Source organism: Camelina sativa, chromosome 14, assembly GCF_000633955.1.
Source record: "Camelina sativa cultivar DH55 chromosome 14, Cs, whole genome shotgun sequence".
Classification (NCBI taxonomy): Eukaryota; Viridiplantae; Streptophyta; class Magnoliopsida; order Brassicales; family Brassicaceae; genus Camelina; species Camelina sativa.
The window spans coordinates 21,414,147-21,438,368 of record NC_025698.1 but is presented as its reverse complement, the minus strand read 5'-3'; the positions used below and the strand labels follow the sequence as shown (position 1 = coordinate 21,438,368).

General features: G+C 35.6%; 2 protein-coding genes, 1 long non-coding RNA gene and 1 pseudogene across 4 annotated transcripts; 2 read left to right on the top strand and 2 right to left on the bottom strand.

Moving 5' to 3' along the window:
• LOC104742120 lies at positions 2,183-4,047 on the top strand. The gene is made up of 3 exons (XR_760449.2): positions 2,183-2,553; positions 3,089-3,404; positions 3,507-4,047. It is a non-coding gene; the product is annotated as an uncharacterized LOC104742120 (long non-coding RNA).
• LOC104742119 (uncharacterized protein At1g76660-like) lies at positions 12,278-14,669 on the top strand. 2 transcript variants are annotated; one of them, XM_010463089.2, is made up of 3 exons: positions 12,278-12,608; positions 13,036-14,182; positions 14,268-14,669. In XM_010463089.2, exons 1-3 carry the CDS (start codon positions 12,573-12,575, stop codon positions 14,432-14,434), a joined length of 1,350 nt encoding a protein of 449 aa, XP_010461391.1. In that variant the 5' UTR covers positions 12,278-12,572; the 3' UTR covers positions 14,435-14,669. The 2 variants fall into 2 exon arrangements, with proteins under 2 accessions (XP_010461391.1, XP_010461390.1); XM_010463088.2 differs by having other exon boundaries at positions 12,278-12,614.
• On the bottom strand, positions 14,729-17,281 carry LOC104742118. The gene is made up of 10 exons (XM_010463087.2): positions 17,087-17,281; positions 16,953-16,989; positions 16,773-16,832; positions 16,423-16,650; positions 16,081-16,334; positions 15,889-15,988; positions 15,741-15,794; positions 15,560-15,646; positions 15,210-15,338; positions 14,729-15,124 (listed from the first exon to the last, which is right to left on the bottom strand). Exons 1-10 carry the CDS (start codon positions 17,161-17,163, stop codon positions 14,813-14,815), a joined length of 1,338 nt encoding a protein of 445 aa, XP_010461389.1. The 5' UTR covers positions 17,164-17,281; the 3' UTR covers positions 14,729-14,812.
• On the bottom strand, positions 22,484-24,222 carry LOC104742117 (annotated as a pseudogene).

Here is a 24,222-nt window from a genome sequence, read left to right as displayed (position 1 = left end):
ATGGCGGTCGTGGCAACTTCGTGGCTAAAAGCTACAGAAAAGCCACGGAAAAGCTTGTGGCAATTTAGCTACGATTTTGCCACGCATAATCTATAGGTAATAGCTACGAGAAACCAGGAAAACAGGTCGTGGAAAATTAGCTACAAACCAGCCACAACAGTTCTGTGGCTACCTAGCGACGATGAGTCAGGCGTGGCTAATTCGTGACTAAGGTTACCACGAGACATCTCCGTCGCATATCTGTGGCAGAGATTGAATTATATGATATGTCATATTTTGTGAATAAAAAATCTACTCCTACAAAACTAATAATTACATTAAATATTTTATAAGAGACATGTCATATTTTATGAATAATAAATTTATTTTTACAAAACTAATAATTACATAAAATAATATGCTGTAAAAAACTAGATTAAATAATTTATTACAATTTGGAAGGAGTGCAATTTGGGAGAAGGTGGGAAATTTGGAACTTACTGCCTAAATAATTTTGGATTTGTCGAGGAAGAATAAAATATTATCTCTGGTTTATTTTTGAGGTATTTGGAGAATTAGTACGTTTTCAAAACAAAATTGTCAAACTAATACTATCACTATTTACAATTAGCAAAAACCACAACTTTCACAATACTTACTATTTTTCTGACTTTCAAATCCTCACCAAAACAGTTTATTTACAACAATGCCATTAAAACTAAATCAAATTATTTAATCTCTATCTTCCTCCGATCTCTCTTCCTCTCTCATCATCTCTTCTCTAAAGCTTTCTTTCTCATCTGAAATTTTTTTGGGTAATCAAATATTTACAATTCTGGGTTCATAAATTAATTATTCTCTCTCTCATTCGTACTTGTTTTTATCTTGATTTTTTTACAAAATTCTCTAATCCCAAACTTACTTCACCCAATAAATGGACATGGAGAACAACCACTGTAAGAGAAAGAAGAGGATCTATGGGTTTGAATCCTAAGAACGGGAGACAAAAATCAGATGATATATTCATGGAATTGAAACGCAAAGGCTTTGGAGAATGGAGGTCTGTCCATCTTTTGTTAAAGAAACGTCGGTGCCGACTTCGGGTTGCAGGTGCAAAGAAATCGGGTGGAAGAAAATAATATGGAAATGACGATTTTGCCCTTTATTAATAAATGAAGAAAAACACACAAAAAGGCATCTCAGGCGTCGAACCGTGACACTTGACCCTGCAAACGGATTACTAACCAACAGTGCTGTTTAAGTTTCTACTGATTTACACGCAAATATAGTATGTAACCATCAAAATTACAAATGTTAATATTAATTATAAAAATATTAAAAATATCCTAAAACTATTTCCCGATTAATCAATTAATCGCTAGACCCTCTTCGACCGTCCGACTAGCGCCTAGAAATTTTTAAAATTTTTTGAATAATTGTAAGAAAAAAACATGTTTTTCCTATTATCTCTTTATTATATACATCTTTTGTATCTGTACACCTTATTAAGTTGGATGGTTTAAACCATACTTAAATATTGTTGAACGGTATGAATCTATCCAACATGTTGGATGGTGTAAATCGGACACACATATTGTTGGACGGTTTAAATCTAACCAATATGCTGGATGGTTTAAACCGTACTCAATATTGCTGGATGGTGTGAATCTACCCAACATGTTGTACGGTTAAACACATACATAAATATTATTAGATGGTTTGAATCTATCCAATATATTGGATGGCTTAAACCCGTACACAAATATTTACTGGACGGTTTGAATCTATCCAACATGCTAGATGTTTAAACGGTACATAAATATTGCTGGACGGTTTGAATATATCCAACATGTTGAATGATTTAAACCATACATAAATATGATTGAACAGAAGATAAAATAGTTAATTAAAAAAATAGTTAATAAAAAATATATATGAAATATATTTGAAATCATTAAAACAAAATACATATCAAATTATAAAGAAAAAAAACATAAATGTTTTGTATGTGGAAAAAATTTAGAAAGAAAAAAATATATAAATAAATATTTGAATAATTAAAAAAAGAGGAATGTGATTAAAAAAAGATATAATAATAATATATTTAGAAAGAGAGAGAGAAAGAAAGAAAGTGGAAGAAAAAACATAAAAAAAAAAAAAAAATTAATATTCTCCTTCCCACTCTTCCTCTCTCCTCTTTCTTCCCCAGAACCATCGAACAGGGCATTTCAGTAATGTTTTCTTATCTCTTCTGTCTTACTCCCGTTTCTATCTCTACTAATCTTTATCTCACACTCCCTATTTTCTAAATTATAAAATGTACTATAATTCTAACAAACCCTCTATTTTTTTGCCTAAGTGTTTCTCTTTGTCTTCTTCTATTTTATTTCCCTGAGTGTAATTCTCTCCTCTTCCTGTAACCTAATTAAGCTCTCTAGCTCGTCTAAATCCAACACCACCGCTACTTCTTCTCTCCTCTTCCTCCGGCTTTGTCCATCGTCCTCTCCACACCACCGCTGCTTCTCTCCTCTTCCTCTGGCCTCGTCCTATGTTCTCTCGCCTCCGTCGTCTCAGGTAAATCTCCCCTGCATCACCAATCTTCCATTTCTAGAACCGTCGCTGCTCTTAATTTTTCTTGGGTTCAAAATCATTTGCTTTTTAAGCCTCAGGTTTGATGTATAGTCTCAAAAAAATTTGGGGTTTTCATTTATGGTTGTTTCTCGATGGTGATTTTGAATTTTCAAACCAGTAATCCTGTGTGATTTAATATTTTCCTATGATTACGTTATCCTTCATAAGATATATATTAATTTGGATTTGGTGAGCCTGCATTCCTTGTCTTGTCTATCCTGGGATAATTAATCATTTGCTGATTAATTTGGGGATTTGGATTATACAAAGTTTAGACTACTTTGTCTATGTATATTTGGCTCATTCATATATTTTAATCACAAAGCCAAATAAGTTGTTCCACACTTGTGATGGAGAAGATATATATTAATGTACGGATCCTAGTATTACGTATGTTGTTGATTCATTTGGAGTTCGCATTGGCTTCAATTAGTTATAATTTATCTTGATTTGAGTAAGATCATATTAACTGCTACAGATGACATCAAAAACAAAGCGACTACAGACAGCCAACTACCATGCCAGTGTGACACAAGATTCATCTCACACACAGCCCAGTTTCAGGCCAACTACCATGCCGCCGGGAGCTACCATGCCACCAGGAACTACTGGTGTATCTTCTAATGGTCCTACCATGCCACCAGGAGCTACTGGCTTGTCTTCTAATGGTGCTAACATGCCACCAGGAGCTACTGATGGAGCTACCTGTATCCTAACTTGAAGCTGCTAATGGAGATGCTGATGGATCTCCACTTCCTTCTCACACTCATCTCATCAACCAAACATTTCTAGAGGTCAGTTCAATTGCTTTAATCTTTTGGAATTTGGGTTTCTTTGCAGCTCAATAGTTCATACCATATATTTTTCAAACACTGAAACTTAATTATGTTGTCCAGATAAATAAACCCAAAAAAGGTCGTATTTATGGACTGGGCAGCGCTCAAGATAAGGATGTCAGCCCAAACGAGACTTCACATCTTGCCCGCAATCTTGACATGGATATGCGGTTGTCTAGCTTAGAGACTAATGTAGAAGCAGTTAAAGCAGATATGGCAATGCTGAAAGAGGATGTGATGATGCTCAAGGATGACATGAAGGTGGTAAAGGAATGTGCAGCATCAATGAAAGCTTCAACACATGTGATTCTAAGGGGTATTGGCATTGATCCCATAACTCACAAATGGATCACACCCTCACGTTCTCGTCCCATGGTTAGTGAATCAGCCCCTGCCTCCCTACTCTACAACCTCATAACAATAATAATGAGGAATGATATGATTATGGGTTGGTCTTTTGGATTAAAATCATGTATCTATGTTTATTGTAAACCAAAAATATTTGGATTATATTAATGTTCAGTCCTTATTATATTTTTGTAAACCAAAAAAGCTTTCTAATTTTTATGTTGTTTTCATACAAAGCTATAATTTTTGACAATTTTGATCTGCTCATTATGAAAAAAAAACTGTTCATTTAACAAATTTTCTACGGAATTTCCACAGCACAAATTGTGGCTTACGTACCAGTACCCACGAAAAAGCTACCATTAAATTCATGGCTCCTTATCAAATTACCCACAGACCAACCGCAAAATACGTTGTGGCTAAGTGAACAACGGAAACCCACGGTTATTGTTGTGGCTACAGGAACCAAAAAAAACCACGACAACTCCCATCACTACTTACCCACGAACAAGGTTGTGGCTAGTCTGTGGTTAAATAGCCACGAATGTGCTCGTCATAAATCGTCGCTAATGTAGCCACGAAAAGCCACAGATTCTCACAGCCACGACGCTATAGCCACAAATTTTATCTATAGCAATTTGTGGCTAATAAGTCTTATAGCTACGGATTATAGGTTACAACCACGAAATTTTCCGTGGCTATACGACTTTTTCTTAGTAGTGAATTATGCCGATTGAAGAACGAGTAGTGGGTTGTGCATTAAAAAAGAGAGCATTGAACGTCATAAATTTTCGTTATACACTAAGCCGTTATTATGGGGATGGAAGACAGGGCAGGCTATGAGAGGGTGTGGAGGAGTGGCGAACATTAATTTGAATTCTATGCATTGAAATTTTAGTAGGTGAAACGCGATGAACAAAGAATGAAGGAGGAGAGGGACGCTTGAAGTCGCATATAGGAAGACGGCACCGTGGAGATTTGTGGGAAAGAATTTATTTTTAGGGCAACTAAAACATTTGAATATAAAGGTTAATAATAAATTGGCCTTTAAAGTGATGTTGTCCAAAAGATTAGAAAATGTTTAGTGGGTAAATATTAAAAATTTGGCCTAAATAGAATGTTGGAATAGCTGAGGTGGCAGCATAAAAAGTGAGAAAAGAGAATTATATATATATATATTTAAAATATGCTAATGGATGAAGAATTTTCCCTATAACCACAACAAGAGATGATATACCTCATCTTGCAGACTAGCAGAAAATAACTGGATGATTGTCAATGATAAACCTAGGGATAATTAGCACTAAAACACAACCCTACATAGGCAAGCATGGTTCAAAGTCTATGTACGATAATTGAAGAAACATAACGCATCATAGTCTATATATAAATTTTGAATTTTAATATTTTCCACTTTATTTTTTTAATGTTCTATATGTACTCAAAGAGCTACATAGAGCAAATCTCATTTGAAAAAAACAAGTTTTAAGTTCTGTTCAGACAATCTCGTTTTGACTTATCTATATAGAGATTGTTTTGCAATTTTTTCAACCATTCCGATGAATTAAAAAAAAATAGATTTCTCCTATTGATGTTGTCAATATGAATATCAATAAATAATTTAAGTTGTGTCTAAGTTGGTTTTCAAAACAGAAGCCAGTCACAATCTCAGTCATGAACTACACTGAATTGGACTACTGTTAGGGATATGTTTCACTTCCCCCAAAAAAGTCCAGCTCAAGACAATAAACATGCCCATCAAGAGAAGTCCACGAGCTGAGCATGTTACCGAGATTGGCGAAGGGAAGTTTCGGTATTAACCCAGCCGAACTGACACATTCCCCTGTAAATACAAAATATCCACCACCAAGAAAGCATCAAAAAGCATTTTCCAAAATAACAAATACACAGAATATGTCTAAGTAGTCCCAACATACAACTCATTAGTAACATCCGCGAACCAAACAGGGAGATTTGGGGATGGGTGTCGATCGACACCAGCTTTTCTGGCTCGGCTAGATTGATTTAAATTATCGATTTTGGGTTGGTTTGGTTTGGTTCAATCGAAGCCCGAACCGATATATTTAAAGGGGTGGTCGACTCAGTTTTGGGAATAAGCTTTTTGTCGCCGTTTACAGAAGCAAAAGAGAGAAAAGTGAGATTTTGTGAGTTAAGAGGGTTTTGGCTTGTTCTTAGTGGCTTTTGGTGAGATCTGTTGTTGTGGAAATGAGTGCTGTTGTTGGGAATGAAGGAGAAGCTTCTTAAGGTGTTGATTCCATCGTTTTTGAGCCAAATCTTCCTGCAAAAGAGGTGAGTGATTGACCATGGCCGATCTAAGTCTGAGATCTCTTTTGTTCTAGTGGTTCTATGCTGTTTGTAGTGTTTTCTTGTTTGGGTTGGTTGTGCTATGGTTTCTATAGGTTCCTGAAGCTTTTGGGAGAGTTTGGGACGAATTGGAGACGATTAGAATCAGAGATTCGATGATCGACTTCGAGCAGAACGTGTCTGCGGAGTCGGTGTCGATCGACACCAAGTTTGAGTTAGTGTCGGTCGATGATAACAGGATTTTCACCCAGGGTATCAATTCCCTATGCAGTTGTAGTACAAAGGGTTATCAATCCAAATGGTTGTGATGTTAGCAGATAAGATATGATCATGATAATGCAAGTCAAGCCAAGCAATAATGTGGGTTTTTGACTATCAACCTAAGGTAAAAAAAGGAAATAAAAACAAGAACCACACGACCTAAGTACACGATGCAAGCAATCGAGTGGGTGGTCGGGTAACAGAAGAATCAAGAACACAAAGATGAACAACTCGAGGGCGTACACGAGGCTGGTTATCGAGTACCAGCTCGAGTAATAGGTCGAGTTATGGATAAAAGCTTAAACAATCAAATACGAAAGCTCCTAAGGATGGGGTAATCGGTTCATAAATATTCTTAATCGATTTCATTTTACAAGCGTCAAGCAATCTATTCCCTAGACAATGAATTTCTAACCCTTGCTAATCCACTTTCGTGGTAGAAACATTCAGACTTAACTACTTCCTTACCAAACTCTCGTTGGAAACACATAATCAATTAGGCATTAAAATCCAATTTACTATTGTCAATAAACTCCTTACTCATCTAATCTCTTAGGCTAAGTGAGTAAATCTCTAGCATAAGTTGATTCAGGAATTTCAGCAAACATCTCTCGATGGCAAAATACCCTAGATCTGGCCTAAACCTCTCGGTCTGAAACTAGCATTAAGAACACTTATCTAGAAGGGAATTTTAAGCAAGAACAATCAATCCTAAAACACTCTAATCGATTAAGAACACATACTCACCTATCCTATCCTTAGAAACCTTGATTCACTACTCAGATCTCATGATAAACAACATAAAAAGACAAGCAAATGAGAATTGCATTGAATTGAAAAAACAAACTAAAAAGGTAGCAGAATACAGAATCGAAATTGAAAGAGTAGTTGAAAAGAAGTAAAAAATCAAATCCTAACAAAGTATAAAAGTGTAAATCGCTCTCTCTCTCTCTCTCTCTCTTAGTAGATCTCGCTCTCTGGGTCGTGAGTGTCTGCGACCCTTAGGGTGAGAAGAAGGAAGGGGGTTTAAATATGGAAACCCTTTTGATCTAGCCACTCAGTTCTGCTCGAGGCTATGCACGAGGTACGAGTCGTGTGGATGCTCGGGTAAGTTTTTGGGTTGTTCTTCCTGCGCTCGAATCCTCTTTGGTCGGATCAAGGTTGGGACTGTTCTTCTTGCATGATCGCTCCACCGGGTTCATTTTTGGGTTTTACCTCCTTCTTGCCCCTTTTTGGGTTCCAAAGCACCTGTTTTCATCCAAAATGCACAAATGCAATAATGTAGCATCCTAAACGGCCTAAATGCAAATTCCTAAGGTTAATGACCTAAAAATGATAAGGTTAGGGTATTTATAATGCAAAAGATGGATGAAAAAGGGTGTCTAAAACACGTAAATTAGAGAGTTATCAACACCCCCAAACTTATCTTTTGTTAGTCCTCTAGGAAGGAAGTCAGAGGATGAGGTTTGAAAGTGGGAACTCATACCCTCAAAGTACTAAGCGAAGGATTCAAGCTATAGTCCTTAAAGATAGTTTAATGGTGCTAGGATCAATCAACATACTTACAAATATTTTTTCTATGCTTATCACCATGCATCGATCTAGTTCATCTTCTAACTAAACAGTAAAGACTTGCAATCCCAAAGAACATCTCTTTCAAGTTCATTAAAGTGTTTGGCGAATTCTTGCAGATGGAAAGTGAATCAAGCTCACTCGGTTTTAAGGGTAAGGCTTTTTGGTAGGTAGGTTCCAAATAATATCTTTAGGTGGCTTACTCTCAAAAGAAGGAATGCTAGACAGTTGTGAAAACTATCTAAGATTGAGAACAATTCAGGCATACAAAGCTTAGCACTTGATGATCTACGTTTTTCTCATTCACTTTCTTTTTATCTAACACCCTAAAACAAAACCGCCTACAACCTTGATTTTTAACTCCCCTAAGGTTTTAACTTTGAACAGCTAGCTCTCAACTCTCTCTTTTTTTTTTCTTTCTTTGCTATACTCCTATTTTTTTGTTTTTTTAGGAGAATGTAGCAAGACTTTCTTTTTTTAACTTAGAGACTTAGAGCTAAATAAACTGAACCTTAGAGACTCTATTCTTTTATTTCTCTTTTGATCGTCAACCTAACCTCAAATAAACATGCTAAGCACCTATCTTTCAAAACCGATCCTATTAGCTAGTTCAAGTGGTTCTAAACTTAGCTAAAACAAGAGCCAGTTCTTTGTCGTTCTCAATACTCTCAATGTTTCACAACCTATAGCACTATCAAAGCTGAAAAGGCCTCACTCAACAATTCAAGGGTAGGGGAAAAGTTTTGGGTTCAAGGGTAGGGGAAAACAATTTCGGGTTAAGCAAAAAGATTGGTAAAAATGGAGTGCTTACCCGAAATTTAAAGTCACCATGAGCAAGCATTCAAGTTCCATAAGCAAGATAATTTAAGTTCAGGTTAAATCCAATAATATAGAGATTAGACAATGTTCAAGCAAGTTTCACACAAGTGGAAGAAGCTTTCAAAAGACACAAGGTTTTAAGCGAAGATTCTTCATTTTTTTTTCCAGGGATTGATCAAGCAACAATGAACTGTGATTAAGGGCTATAACTTCAATCCTAAGGTTGGACTTTAAACAAGGTGGTTTTAATCATTTTCTCCTAAAATGCATATGCAAAAATCCTATATGAAGCAGTCTAGACTCAATTATAATATGTAAGTGCAACTACATGAACACTCTTTTCTGTTCTTTATTTTAATTTTTCAAAAAAAGTTTGGGTTTTTTTTTATTGCAAATAGATGCAGACTCAAATGAATAAAACTAAATGAGAAAATAAGAAACTAAAAACTAATGTTAAGTACATTCTAGGACCCTCCCCCAAACTTAAATTACACAGTCTCTGTGTAAATAAAAGTTGGAAGAAGATACCAAGAATCACAAAATGAAAGAAAATAAATGCAATGTTATTTACAAATGTTTGGATGAATGTGGTACCTCATGGGTTGGTGAAGAAGGAGGTTGTGGCAGCCTCCATGCTAGCCAAAGTGTACCTAGGGTCGTCGACGGCTTTAGCAGGTGTCGGGGTTAGCTCATCGGAGAGCTCGGTAATATGCATGGATGACTTGCTCGGACCATCATCCGAGGAGTTAATTGGGTAAGGCATCGCGTAGCTGACCGAGTAGGGCATTGGTTAGTACGATGGATATGGTGGGAAAGGCCTAGAATGATCACCCGTGTAGCTGCTTGTAGGATGCATCTGATAAGGCATTGGGCACGAAGGTGCATATGAGTACAACCTATCATCCTCAGACAGAAGGTCAGTCGCAGAGGACGATCCAGACTTTGGAGGATTTGATGAGGATGTGTGTGTTAGATTGGGGTGGTCACTGGGCAGATCATTTGACCTTGGTTGAGTTTGCTTCCAACAACAGTTACCAGGCTAGTATTGGGATGGCTCCTTATGAGGCGTTGTCGAGAGGCCATGTCGTACACCACTATGCTGGACTCAGGTGGGGGAGAGGAGCATATTTGGTGCAGACTTTGTTTAGGAGACCTTAAAGAAGATCCAGGTTATGAAGCTGAACATGAAGGAGGCTCGTGATTGGCAGAGGAGTTATGCTGATAAGAGGAGGAAGGATCTTGAGTTTCAGGTGGGTGACAGAGTGTACATCAAGATGGCTATGTTGTGAGGTCCAAACAGGTCATTGACAGAGACTAAGTTTAGTCCAAGGTACATGGGTCCGTTCAGAGTGGTTGAGCGGGTGGGACCAGAGGCATACAGGCTGGAGTTGCCTGAGGTGATGTGTGCGTTCCACAAGGTGTTTCATGTATTGATGCTGAGGAAGTGTCATCATGAGGGTGATCGGTTGTTGGCTAAGATTCCTGAGGATCTTCAGCTCAACATGACCTTCGAGGCGAGACCGTTGAGGGTACTCGAGACGAGAGTCAAGGAACTTCAGAAGAAGAAGATTCCTTTGATGAGAGTCCTTTGGGACTGTGATGGTGTAGAGGAGCAGACTTGGGAGCCAGAGGCGAGGATGAAGGTAAGGTTTAAGAAGTGGTTTGAGAAGCAGGCCGCGACTTGAGCTTGTCTAGCTTGGTCCCGGCTATAGTTTGTGGCTGGAGCGGGAATGGAGTATTCCAACCCATCTCTCTTGATACTTGGTCGCTTAGGGGGGGTTGGTTGTGGTACTAAGTACCAAGATAAGGTGGTGTTTGAGATATGAGTTTCCGTGAAGGCGCACTGCTTAAAGTGGAAAGTTTCTAAAAATAGAAATTTCTAAAAATGGAAGTTTCCAAAAATGGAAAGTGTTGAGGTAGATCCAGTTGAGAGATACTAGATGGCATCAGACTTGTTTGCTCAAGGCCGTGTGGGCCCAACTCATGTGATATCGATAGCTCGATGGACTTTGTGGCCAGAGAGTGGGAGTGGTATGTTGCTTCGGATGATGATTCGAGAGCGCGTTTTAGGATGATGACCCAAGAGCGGGATTTTGAGACTCCATGGATACCGTAGCTGTGGACCGCGGCTCGGCAGTGAGCAGGTATATCTCGAGGATTTTGAACCGAGAGCAGGGGGAGTGGGTGTGAGTGACTTCCTGGATGTCGTAGCTTAAGGCGGTTAGCCTGATAACGAGCCGGCATGATTCGTTGGTTGCGACCGCGGACGGAGGAAGCACTGAGTTGTGAGCTAATAACGTCTGGGATGTGAGTATATTGGCTAGAGGGAGACCTCGGGGGTTCAGTCGGAGGTGTGCGGGCTTTTGCGACAGTTGCACAGGAAACTTTGGCAGACGGTGTTCAGTCCGGTCGAAGGACTTGCGGGCCGTGTTGACGGTGGCACGGAGGTCCTTGGTGGATGGACGGTATTGCGGGATTCGAGGACGAATCCTTCTTGTTGGTGGGGGAGAATTGTAACATCCGCGAACAAAATAGGGAGATTTGGGGATGGGTGTCAATCGACATACTCCTGGTGTCGATCAACACCAGCTTTTCTGGCTCGGCCAGATTGATTTGAATTGTCGATTTCGCGGTTGGTTTGGTTCAATCGAATCCCGAACCGACATATTTAAAGGGGAGGTCGACTCAGGGTTTCGGGAATAAGCTTTTTGTCTCCGTTTACAGAAGAAAAAGAGAGAAAAGTGAGAGTTTGTGAGTTGAGAAGTTTTTGGCTTGTTCTTGGTAGTTTTTGGTGAGATCTGTTGCTGTGAAAGTGAGTGTTGTTGTTGGGAACAAAGGAGAAGCTTCTTAAAGTGTTGATTCCATTATTTTTGAACCAAATCTTTCTACAAAAGAGGTGAGTGGTTGACTTTGGATGATCTAAGCCTAAGATCTCTTTTGTTCTTCTGGTTCTATGTTGTTTGTAGTATTTTTCTTGTTTGAGTTGGTTGTGTTATGGTTTCTGTAGGTTCCTGAAGATTTTGGGAAAGTTTGGAACGGATTGAAGACAATTAGAATTGGAGATTCGATGATCGGCTGCGAACAGAACGTGTTTGGGTAATCGGTGTCGATCAACTTGTTAGTTTATACATTCATGACTACAAAACATAATATAATAATATAATCAAATTATCTACTAAACTATATCACACGAAATTTCAAAATGACATAAATTTTAAAATATTTTGGTAATCAAATCTTCAACATTTCCGGTTAGCTATTCTCGTTTCATAATTGGGATAATTCGTGGTGATATAGGTTATTACGTTTCATAGTTTCAGATTTGTGGTCTGTTTATACATTAAAAAACAATTATAGTATTTCATTACATTTTCTTATATTTTATGCAATTATTATTCACTTTATTTTAGTTTTGTAATATTTATGCTGTTAAAAGAAATAATTATCTTTTTAAAATAAATAAATAAACTGTAAATGAGTTTATTTTAAAATAGTACTTACAATTTAGTAACAATGGCTTTTGCTTTACAAAAATGTTGCTTTTGTCTTGCCTCACAGCAGCAAAATCTACATGGTGTCAGCCTCTGCTTCTTCTTCGTCTTCTTCTAGATGCATCTGCTCAGAGAGAGAGAGATAAACAAACCCTAAATTGCGGCTGAATCTATTCATCCCCCACTCTCTCACCGCTCCTGAACCCTAAATTCTCACTTAAAATGTGTCTCAACTAAATGAACTAAGCAAAAGAGAGATTAGTGAAGAATCTGGATCTGTTCGAAGAAGAAACAGAGATCGAGAGGTTCGATGGTAATGGCGAATAGGCTTCCTCTTCGAGAACGGGTACGGGTCTGTTATGCCCTCTTCCTTTAAAAGCTTCAAACTGTAATTTTAGATCATGAAGCTATCGCTTTCATCGGTTAGTTCAGTTTAGTTGGTAGCTAAAAATGGATACTTTTGATTTAGGGTTTTTAGTTTCAGGATCTATTTAGCTTAATCATTCTTACTCGTAGTTGGTGTGTGGACCGATCTTTGATGTAGACCTATTATTATTTTTTGGACCCTTTCTTGACAAAGTCAAGTCTTTTTATAGTCTTGTAATGGAAACTAGTACCAACCCATTGCTTCAGAGTCTTGGTTTTTGATATACGTATTTGGTAAAACAAAGAAAACAAGGAAAAGGTTTGACATAAATATTGTTTAAATGCTTCTGTTCTTAAGCTTGTTGTGTGTGTGTAATGAGTTATGTTTTTTTAACTGTAATTGACAGAGAAAGCGGTGGGTTGGGTGTTTTAAAGTGTTGTCTTGTTTTGGTACGAAAAAAGGAGAGAGGCGTATTGTGCCAGCTTCTCGAATACCTGAAGGGAATGTTGCAACTGGTCGTCATCATCAATCAAATCAACCTCAGGCAACGGGATTGAGTAACCAAGCTACATCAATGCTTGCTCCACCTTCCTCTCCAGCTTCTTTCTCACATTCTGCTGCTCCTTCGACAATGCAGTCGCCAAATTGCCAGCTTTCGTTATCTGCTAACTCTCCTGGTGGTCCTTCATCCGCAATGTTTGCAACAGGGCCTTATGCTCATGAGACCCAATTGGTTTCACCACCGGTTTTCTCAACCTATACCACGGAGCCATCTACTGCTCCTCTGACTCCTCCTCCTGAGTTAGCACATCTCACCACTCCTTCTTCACCTGAAGTACCTTATGCTCGGTTCTTGACTTCTACTGCTGATCTCAAGAAGACAGAGAAAGGTGATTACGTTTCTGCAAACGATCTTCATGCAACGTACGCGCTGTATCCTGGCATTCCTGCAAGCGGTCTTAGGTCACCAATCTCAAGGACCTTGGGCGATGGTCGATGCTCATCTTTTCCCGAGCGTGAGTTCTTACCGCAATGGGATCCTTTGGCTTCTCCAAGAACAGACAAATGTTCAAGGAGTGACTCTAGTTATGCACAGACACCTGAGACTAACAATACTCCAAAGGCATCTGAAGGTTTTAATTTCTTCTGTCCTGACACATTTGCTCGGTACTATCTTGACCACGATGCTCCCTTTTCTCAAACTGGTGGAAGACTAAGTGTTTCCAAGGACTCGGATGTTTATCCAACTAGTGGAAATGGCCAACGCATTTCCAAGCAAGATATGGAAGAACTGGAAGCATACAGAGCTTCCTTTGGTTTCAGTGCAGATGAAGTCATCACGACAAGCCAATATGTGGAGATCACACATCTGAACGATGACTCTTTCACCATGAGACCACGTAGTGCCTTGGATGCAACTTCACCAAACTGTAATATAAAGGCTGCATCAGAAGGTGAAGGGATTAATTTGTATGGCTCAGAGGCTAACTTGGACCTGCAAAAAAGTGAAGATAATAGAAGCAGCTTACAAGAGCCGCTCGAGTTTTACAATGGTAATATGTCACATGATCTGAGTTTTACAATTTACCTCAAATGAGAAGTATGTGTATTGAGATCTTCTTTGTTATATGAAAGCAGATCATATGCAGCGGCAACTTGGGCACATATCGGTATCAAGCACGCCGGGAAATGGAGGTCAAGCAAAGACAAGCAAAAAGTACAAGATGGGTCTGTGCAGTTCGGATGCAGAAATCGATTATAGAAGAAGTGGACGAAGCAAAGGAGATTTTGCATGGCATGACTAGAAGAAACCCTTTTTACTCTTCCTTCGTTTATTTAACTAATCTGTAGAGTTTGGTTTTTGCTTTCCTCTTGCCAGAACAAATTAAGCTTGGTTCTGTCTGTGTGGTGTTTAGTTGATATGCTCTATATTATAAATATATATACACATAAAGTATACGTATAATGCCTAACAAATGACTATTTGTACGACTTCTTCTCTTTGCTTTTGGGTATGTTTAATTGATGTCTTGTTTCGGATTGGAGACTGCAACTTAAATCTTTTAGGCAAGACCACACATTGTATTTGATACACAATACATACAATTTCAAGCTCTGTCATTTAGCAAAATCTTGGCACCAAACGGAATACTAGATACATACAAACCATATCGTTGTCAAATTCAAAGACTCCCTCTGACGAGTTCCGAATGGATGATATAACGGAAGTTGGAGTCATGGCTAATCCAACGAATACTTCTATCTTGCTTTTTCTTTACAATTCGTCTCATCATTGTTCTTTGTTTCTCTGTTAGGCACTCTGATATTGTATTGTAGAGTTCCGCCATGTCGAGAGAAGTATCCTTTGCGTAGTTGTATACGATCTTTGGCAATAGAATCCTTGCCTCTTTCTCAAAACCAATACTTGTTTGGATGAATTCGTCTCTTGCTTGCCTAAGTTCTTGAAAGATTCCTTCTGCTATATAAACTCGGACCTAATAAACAAATACATTGTTTAGAAATGGTTAACTCGTTTTGTGAGGAGACCTAAAGGGGACAGGAGTTGAGTCGGTTTAGTACCATTGGATCGGTTGACTCTCCGGAAGAGAGGGCAAAATGAAGAAGTGGTTCGGCATAGTCTAACGCGTAAGTGTGTTCACCGTTACTTGTCTTCGAACTCTTAGACGGTGAAAACAGCGTCCATAAACGCTAACAAGGCAAAACAAAAAAACATATTTTATGCATTGACAATTTAAAAAAGTACAAGATTTTAGAAGATATGGATTCTTTCTCAAATTTTCTTTCATGTTGGGCCATTTGACAAAATTTTCTTTTACTTTTCCAAATGAGAATTACTAATCACTATGGTTTTATTTGAGAAAAACTAACATAAATGTATACAACACAACTAAAGTCATAAATTAACTTACTGATGGTGGATGGCATGGACGAATGCCCATTATCGAACTCTGGATATCATATACATTTACCCACTCCCCACCTATGTTAAATGCTGCCTGTGGACAGGTTAAACACATAGTTGTTTGATTTCTCATATGATCAACGATCTAACAAGACCAGTTGACTGAAGAAATGATCAATATCTCAAACCTTCAAGACCATTGTGATTGTAGCATCTTCACCAAGTCCATATACTATATATGCCTGTAAGATGATTACACAACTTTAAAGATCATATATGATAGCAAAAATACGTTTAAATATATGTCTGGAAACTCGAGTTTGCTAATTTTCTTACTTGCATCACCAAAGCATTATGAATGTTGATCCAAAAAGCAAGCTTCTCTTCCCTATCCATCCTTGCCAGATCAACTTTCTCAAGCTTTTGCACCAACGATCTGCATTTTGTCAGTTTTAAAAAGAGTAAGCCACTTTAAAATTTATGTAATGCAAGAATATTTACACTTTTTGTTTTACCATGCGATCTCACCTGAAATTCTGAAGCATGCTCTCTATAGACTTTAAATTGTCATTGTCTACGTAAAGCTTATGGACAACAACTCCAAGTTCCTGTCCACACTTTGAGTTCTTGTCAAATCTGTTATGTCCATTGTCTGATAGTTTGAAGTATATCACACTAATAATCCTTATAATCTCTTCAGAGAGTTTATTGGGACTAAGAGTGCTTAGACCAAGAAGATCAGCCAAACTCGGGTTACCAGAGTCGGATCTTTTTATCTTGTCCTGAAAATGTTTCACAGTCACAAACTAATGTTAAAGAAATTGTAGTTGCATCAATATAATTAAGCATCAGCAAAGCAAGATCACTCACTGTTCCGGTCAAGCGTTTGAAGCTGGATGAGACAGACTTATCAGAGACAGAACAGGCACGGTCATTGTGAAGTTTGGTCTTTAATGGAGGGAGTGAAAAATTATCTGGTGACGATAATGCAGGCAAATAATCTCCGAAAGATGATCTGTAGAGCGAGAGAAGATACCGCTCTAACTTTAAGATCTCTGTCTCGAGCTCCTCGATCTCCCCCTTCAGTTCTTTGTCAGACTGGAAAGTCCATAAACCATAAATAGGTAAGGTCACATGTATATTTCCAACCAAAAAAAATAGTATGCAATAAGCCAATAAGTAGTTTTTTTTTGCATGAAAGCATGAAATGTGAAATTGACCTTAGGCATTGAGGAACCAAGGCTGCACTTCACCTTCTCAACATCCCAGAGAGGAGATTTCTGTAAATAGAACCCAAAAATTGCAAAAAAAAAAAAAAAAAAAAAAANAAAAAAAAAAAAAAAACTAACTTATTCATCAAGAAATCAATAGTAGATGAATATTAGTGAATAAGAATTTACAGAAATGGCTTGAGACGGTCCATTTTGAAATAATGCTCTACAAGATGAATAAAAGAAAATTAAACCCATAGTTAATTAGACAAGATTAAATCTCAAAAACAATCGACTTGGTTAACCTCGGGAAAGGAAAGTACCTTGGAGTACTTTGCTGAGAAGAAGATGAAGAAGAAGAAAAAGAAGAAGATGAATAATGATAATTCTTGGACGGCATGATGAATTGTAATCTTCTTGAATATGAGATGATAATAACAATGAAGATGGTGACTGGTAATAAAAGGATGAACTAAGAAAGATGGGAAGATGAAAAGGACAGTGATTGGGTTTGGTATCCGAACGAAGCCACCACAAGGTGAAAAAGAATCTAACAGAACCACATATATACCAAATCTAGCAAAAACTATTTAGTTTCTTAATTCTTTTAAAATTATATTAGAATCAAATGATTAGACAAGAATATGATAACAACATGTCTCATACCTAATCAAACCCAATCCTACAAATCTTATAAAAGTAAACTAGTTTCTTCTTGTCTACAAGGATAAAAGAGGATGATCCACTCCGCTTATTTATAATATAGCTAGTAGTCCAGAACCAATTCTACGTTTGATGATAATTAAAAATTAGTGTATACAGGAAACGAAAAAAAAAATATCTATTATATATGTGCATTTTTGGCAAATTTATTATATATGTAATTATGTTATATGTATATATACTATCTATATAATTAAAGCAGTAGTATTCATGGACCTAACTTTTGGACAATGACTTTGTTTTGTTAGTTTTTTAATAAAATGATTAGTAATGAGTAATTAAGGGGTGTATATTGAACCTGATGTTTTAGGAGATTTGATGGGATTTTAATATTTTAAAATTTTGAGAGATTTGAGTAAAATTTTAGGAGATTTGGTTATTTGTTAGAGATTTTAAATGATTTGATTATAAAATGACTTGGAATTTGGGGAGATTTAGTTATTAAATTTTAAGTAATTTTAGGATAGCAACTTGGATTTCAATGTGTTTAGTTCTCGAAGTTTCCAGATGAAAGACCATGTGAAGAAAATTGATCTATACGACTTGCATAGTTTTTTTTTTTTTTTTTTTTTTTNTTTTTTTTTTTTTTCCTGGTGTTCTTCTGCAACACCGACTTCGATTGGTGTCATTCAAAGGGTCTTTTTTTTTTTTCTTTTCTTCACGTCTGGACTTCCCCTCTTTGCAATGTGACAAGTGTTATTTTGTTCCAGTCATGATAGGTGATTGCAAATGGATCTATCATTCATGGTTTTTGGTTGACTTGTTTTCTTTTGTTTTTTCTGGCGCCTTTGTGCCTTTCCCAAGGGATGAAAGGTTAATTACTTCTCTCTGTTTCTGGATGTTGTTGCTTCTGAATCATTGCCTTATGGATGGAGAAGATACGTAAGAATTCGGCTAACTATAGTTAGACAGATTTCCGAAGAACACTCATTTTATTAACAAATACACACCTTTTGTTCTGAAGTATGTATTTGATGAGAGTTAAGAGAGAAAGAGAGAGAGAGAATAGGAGAAGACAGTTGCTGAGAAGGTTTTTTTTTTCGTTGTCGTCAATGGATGGAGGACCGGAGGTTCTTTTAAGGGGGTGTATTTTTAATTGGTTTGGATTGAAGCTTTTTATTAAAAATCCTTCAAAATTTCACCTTTAAAACTGTGATTTTGTAAGTCATATTTTTTAACTAAAAATATTAGAAAAGTCTCTTAGAATCACAATAGATTTGTGATAATTTGAATAATAATATATTTGAAGTGAGATTTATAAATTATTAACTGAATAACAAGAGATTGTGAATGATTTTAAATGATTTATATAAATTTCAAATTCAATAACACAAGATTTCATGATTTTTAAAAATCACCATTGATTCAATAACATATAATTTTAAGAATACTCCAAAATCTTCTAAAATGTCAAATTCAATACATCCCCCTTATAGATACATCAGTAAAAATCACCATTGATTCAATAACATATAATTTTAAGAATACTCCAAAATCTTCTAAAATGTCAAATTCAATACATCCCCCTTATATCAGTATATAATTCTCTAACCTTTCAAATTAAGTCAGATACCCGCGGGTTATTTAATACCCAGTTAATGAACCGATTTTCTCTAACAATATATTTATTATGTGTTAAATCAACAATAATCTTGCCTAAATCTTAATCGGTTAGAATATTTAATTAAGGAAAACATATACATCATAATTAAATAAGGAAAACATTTAAATACATAATAAATCAAATCAAAATTTTTGATACTTTATAAATATTTTAGGGAAAAAAATAAAAAAAATTACAGTTAATATTTGTGCATACTTTTTCTCACAGTTTTAGGAACAAATAAATAAATACAGTTTAATTTTAAAAAACAATTTAAAATAAAAATTAAATTACTTTACTTTAAAAAGGTATTTTAAAATAGTAAAGTATTCATTATAGCCTTAATACTATAAAGTTAATTAATATATAAGATATGTGAAATTAATAAAAATCAATTCATATTTATTTTAATAGAGATTTATAAAATATATCTAAAATCAACTTATTTGTAAATACTCTTTAAAACACAAGATATGCAAGAAATATCTTTAAAAAGATCTTATGTAACTAATATATTTTGTAATAATAAATAAAATAATATATATTTATGAAAATAAACTATTTCATGGATTACATTTGTTGTTTAAGATAAATTATAAAAAATCATTTTTAAAATACAAAAAAAAAGCAATGAAATTTCAATTTATATTTGTATTTCTAAATAGTAATTACCCTAAAATAAGTATTTAAAACTCTAAAATTCAATAATTACAATTGGTTTACTATATTGTATTACTATATATTTATGCAAAATTAAATATTAATAAGTAGTTTTTTAATTTATTTACTATGAACAAATCTTCTATTGCAAAAGAAAACAAATTATATGGAAAAAATGTGAGAAAAGCACAAATTCACAAATTTCAGTTATGTTCTTACCCAAAAATTGTGGACGATAAAAATTTTCTAATTGTTAATTATTTAAAAGATAACAGTTATGGGACATAAAAAAATTTACAGGTAGGGACGAGATGAAACAGGACGGGACGAAACGGGACAGGACGGGATGGGACGAGATGTCTTTGTCATTTTAAAATAGTTATGCGTAGGTTATATACGTGCAATCGTCTAAACTAAACTAAATTAAAATATGATATTTGGATTTAATACCTTTAAGCATACCGCTATCGTTTAAAAACTTCAAAATGATCATTTTATATATGTTACCGTGTAAAGGATTAACGATGTCTAAACAACATATTTATCTAAATATGTTTTAACATTTATCATGTAAGTAAACCAAATATACTACTCAACACTATTTAAAATTTATTATAAAAAACACATAAATCAAAATATTTTCTGTGTAGTGAACACCTCAAATGATTCCATAACATCGAAGCAAAAAGTGCAAGATGGGGGGTCCTCTAGCTACATCAAATACTACCGGGTGCTTTATAATAAATATAACCAAGCTAACACTTAGCCCCAAGGCGATCAAACCTTTCTGTTAACATCTTTAAATACATAATATTCCTCTTCTCACGAATCGACTTAATCAATTCTTCAACCATTGGATGCCTTACTCCAGTCCCCATTTATAATCTCACTTCAATATCCATCATCCTTCACCTTTCCTTCTTGGGTCCATTTGTTTGTTCATTTAAATAATGCATCTACCATGATTATGCAGTTAGATGTTCGTTTTTATTTTAGCTATCGATCATCTGGAAGCAGCTTCGTCTTTTATTTTGTTTCAATTTTTGCATTTGCATCTAGATGCATAAAGTATCCAATGGCACTTTTTCAGAGTGCTATGTTTTATATCTATAAATTTTATTTTTAAAAATTTAATTAATAATCACAATCCTCCGATTTTACGGTTTTGACAGAACAACACAATACCTCGATTTTACGGTTTTGACAGAAACCCAATACCTCGATTTAATAGTTTTGGTTGGAAATCCAATCTTCCGATTTCACAATTTTAGTGGCAAAATAACTTTCCAAGTTTTCGGTTGTGGCGAAAAAATGTAATTTTCTGCCAAAATTGTGCATCATACTTTTAGCATGGAAAAAACAATTTTGCGATTTTTGGATAAAAAAAAATAATTCTGCATTTTTCAGTTTGACAAGAAAATGAAATTCCGTGATTTTTCTATTTTGGACAAGAACCATTATTCTATGATTTTCCCGCCAAAATTACAGTTTAAGGTTTTGAATATAAAACCTTTTTCTATGATTTTATAATTATGATGGGAAAATGCAATTATGCGTTTTTTGGCTTGGGCGAAAAAATGGTATACTGCATTTTTTGTCAAAATATTGAATTCAAAACTTAGTTGAAACTTGAAATTAAACGTAATTCTTGGTTAAGGTTGCAAAACGGTATTGTACAATTTTTTTTGCAAAAAAACTTGATTTTACGGTTTGGCGAAGAAACACAGTTTGGCAAATTTTTTATTTTAATGGGAGCATTTTTTCTGCGATTTTGGCGAAGAACAAAATTCCGTGATATTTTTTGGCGATTTTGAAGGGAACATGATAATATAGAAATCTAGAGAAAACTAGAGAAAATGATATTTACAATATTTTTATTTTTTTTTTTAAATATAGAAAACTATATATAGAGAAAACTAACATTGTTTTAGCTGTGATTGTAAATGATGGTATGTTAGACTTAAACATTTGCAATGTTTGGAAGAGTTCACTGTTGAAAATTAAAATTATTTGAGAGAATTTTTTGTTCTTGTTTTTGTTCTTTTTATGAGTTTCACAAATTCACCTAGATAGATGGTATGCTTAAAACCAAAAACCATTTCTTAGGTGCATCTGGATGGACAAACAGACAGCACTTTAATGTATGTGCAAAAAACTTATCTATCTTTGAACAATTTGCTAGATTAAATTTATTTTGCATTCATTCATTCATTAAATTATAAATTTTGGTGATTATATATTTGCTATAAATGATTTTCTCAACTTTTCAGTTCTATAATTTATAATTTAAAAATTACAAAGCTTTTTCAACACTTGCCATAAAATTACTTAAAAAGAAGGTAAAGAAGTTCCAAAATGACATATGGAATGATGAATAATTTCTCTGATTCTAAATTGTCATAAAATGACACATGTAATGTCTCTAACCGTTCTAAATGGAAAACCAAGCCAAGAACAACAATTAAAGAGCAAAGAAAAAAAAATAGACTTCAGTAATTATAATGCCAGTAAAAAGTAACACTGGAAAATACGAAATCAAGTAACTAATTACAAAATCACATATGCAAACAAAAGTGTGAGAGAGATTTTAGAACCAAATCATAGACGAAGTAGAAAACTATAGAGTGATAAAATGGTTTTTTTTTTTTTTAAAAAAAAAGGAGAAATACAAGCAAAACAGGATTTACTCTTCTCCAAATGTAATTTGAAGCCGAAAAGGAAATATCTCTTTGGCCCAAAAATCTTAAGATACTCTCACTCACCAAACCCCAAAAAGGCAAAACCATGTTGATGGCAAACTGGCAAAGTATAACAAATCCACACCACGACACTTTCTCCATTCTTTTATTAAACACATAAATGCCAACTCACTCTCTCACTTTCAAAGCTAAAAGGAACATTCAAAAGAACATGAAGGAATCTCCTATAAATATACACATACGTATTGTTACATCTCCTCTATGTTTTGAAATGTGATGTAACATTTAGACCTTCCCAAATTCATTTTTCCAAATCATAGAGTATCATAAGGAAGGATAAAATGCTGTAAAATATTAGTAATAAAGGCTGCTTTAATCATATATTTATATCCCAACTTCTATGAAACATCACATTTTTGTTATTTGCTGTTCTTAAAATAAGGTTGCTACTATTTATAATAGGGAAGATTCCCTTTACCAACAAATTTTTCTTTTTCTTTTTCTCAGGGGTTTTACCATATTCCCATATTATACCTCAACTCTTTAATAAAGCCTTTTAGAAAGGTGCTCGGTGAGGTATGCCCTTTCTTCTTTTCTTTTTTGGGTACATTCGGTTGCTCTCAATCGAAGGTGTTCCTGGAGATACCACAGCCGCGGTTTCGCTGCGTTGGTTGTCGACTCCCACTGAGATTCCATTGATCAAACCGCTACAAACTCCGGTATTGCGGATCTTCGAAGAGTCACCGAGCGTTCCTCTCAAAGAGAAGGTCAGGTATGGGTCACCTCCATTCTTGACACCATCAAGCTGAACACAAAAAAATGATTCACCAAACGAAACCTTAAAAACCATTTGCTAATGTAATTGAACAATTTCAACATTTAACAAGAAGGAACCTTTAAGACCATAACATTTTCACTTTCACATTTACCTTGCAAGCCAAAGAACAGAAGCCGCACAAATCGATGAGAATACGAAAACAGATCTGACATATTTTGTCCAAGCTTGTACCAACTCGAGACTGAGGTCTCTCATTTAAGAAGAGGATCTTAGCACCGTTGATAACATAATTCTGAATACAAGAGACATCAATATGTCTCTCAATCTCACCACATTATGATACGACGATCGTCGAATCTGCAACCACAACAAAACATATCATAACATTGGGTTAGAATCAAACAAAGGTGTTCGACGAAATTCCTCAGAGAGATGATGATGATGATGGTGAAACAGAACCTGGACAACACGATGGTCCCTGTGATGAACCAAACAGTAAGAGCAAAAGGCATTGCCTGAACAGTCCAAGCAAAAGAAATTACATTCGCTCTTATTCCATCTTGCGTGAACCGAACAATTCACAAAGTAGTCAGCTCGAAGCATTGGTGTTAGCCATGGCGGAGTCATCACGTCATCGTTCTCCGTTTTTACTATCGAACTCACCTGAAATCAAAACGATCCATGAGATCAATTTCTCCGAAAAAAAAAAAAAAAAAAAAAAAAAAAANAAACCTCTAAAATCGAATTAGAAAATTATGGGGGAAAAAACACGGGTTAAGAAGCAGAGGAACAACCATTGTTGATTCCTGATTTGTACGAGACGAGAAAGTGAATCTGAGAAAGAGATGAAACAGATTAAAACACAGGGGGGGTGGAGAATATAGCCGCCACAATTTTGGTGTGGGGTTTAGAGAGAGAGAAACATAGAGGAGGAGGAGGAGGAGGAGGAGGAAGAAGAAGACGATGAAAGAAATTTATAAGGAAGAAGAAGACACT

Coding starts and splice junctions, on each gene's coding strand:
- LOC104742118 (XM_010463087.2), bottom strand. CDS start 17,163: ATGCCGTCCAAGAATTATCATTATTCATCTTCTTCTTTTTCTTCTTCT. Junction 16,990..17,086: donor TCTCAGCAAAGTACTCCAAG/GTACTTTCCTTT, acceptor TTCATCTTGTAG/AGCATTATTTCAAAATGGAC. Junction 15,795..15,888: donor ATAATGCTTTGGTGATGCAA/GTAAGAAAATTA, acceptor ATCATCTTACAG/GCATATATAGTATATGGACT.
- LOC104742119 (XM_010463088.2), top strand. CDS start 12,573: ATGGTAATGGCGAATAGGCTTCCTCTTCGAGAACGGGTACGG. Junction 12,615..13,035: donor CTCTTCGAGAACGGGTACGG/GTCTGTTATGCC, acceptor TGTAATTGACAG/AGAAAGCGGTGGGTTGGGTG. Junction 14,183..14,267: donor GCCGCTCGAGTTTTACAATG/GTAATATGTCAC, acceptor ATATGAAAGCAG/ATCATATGCAGCGGCAACTT.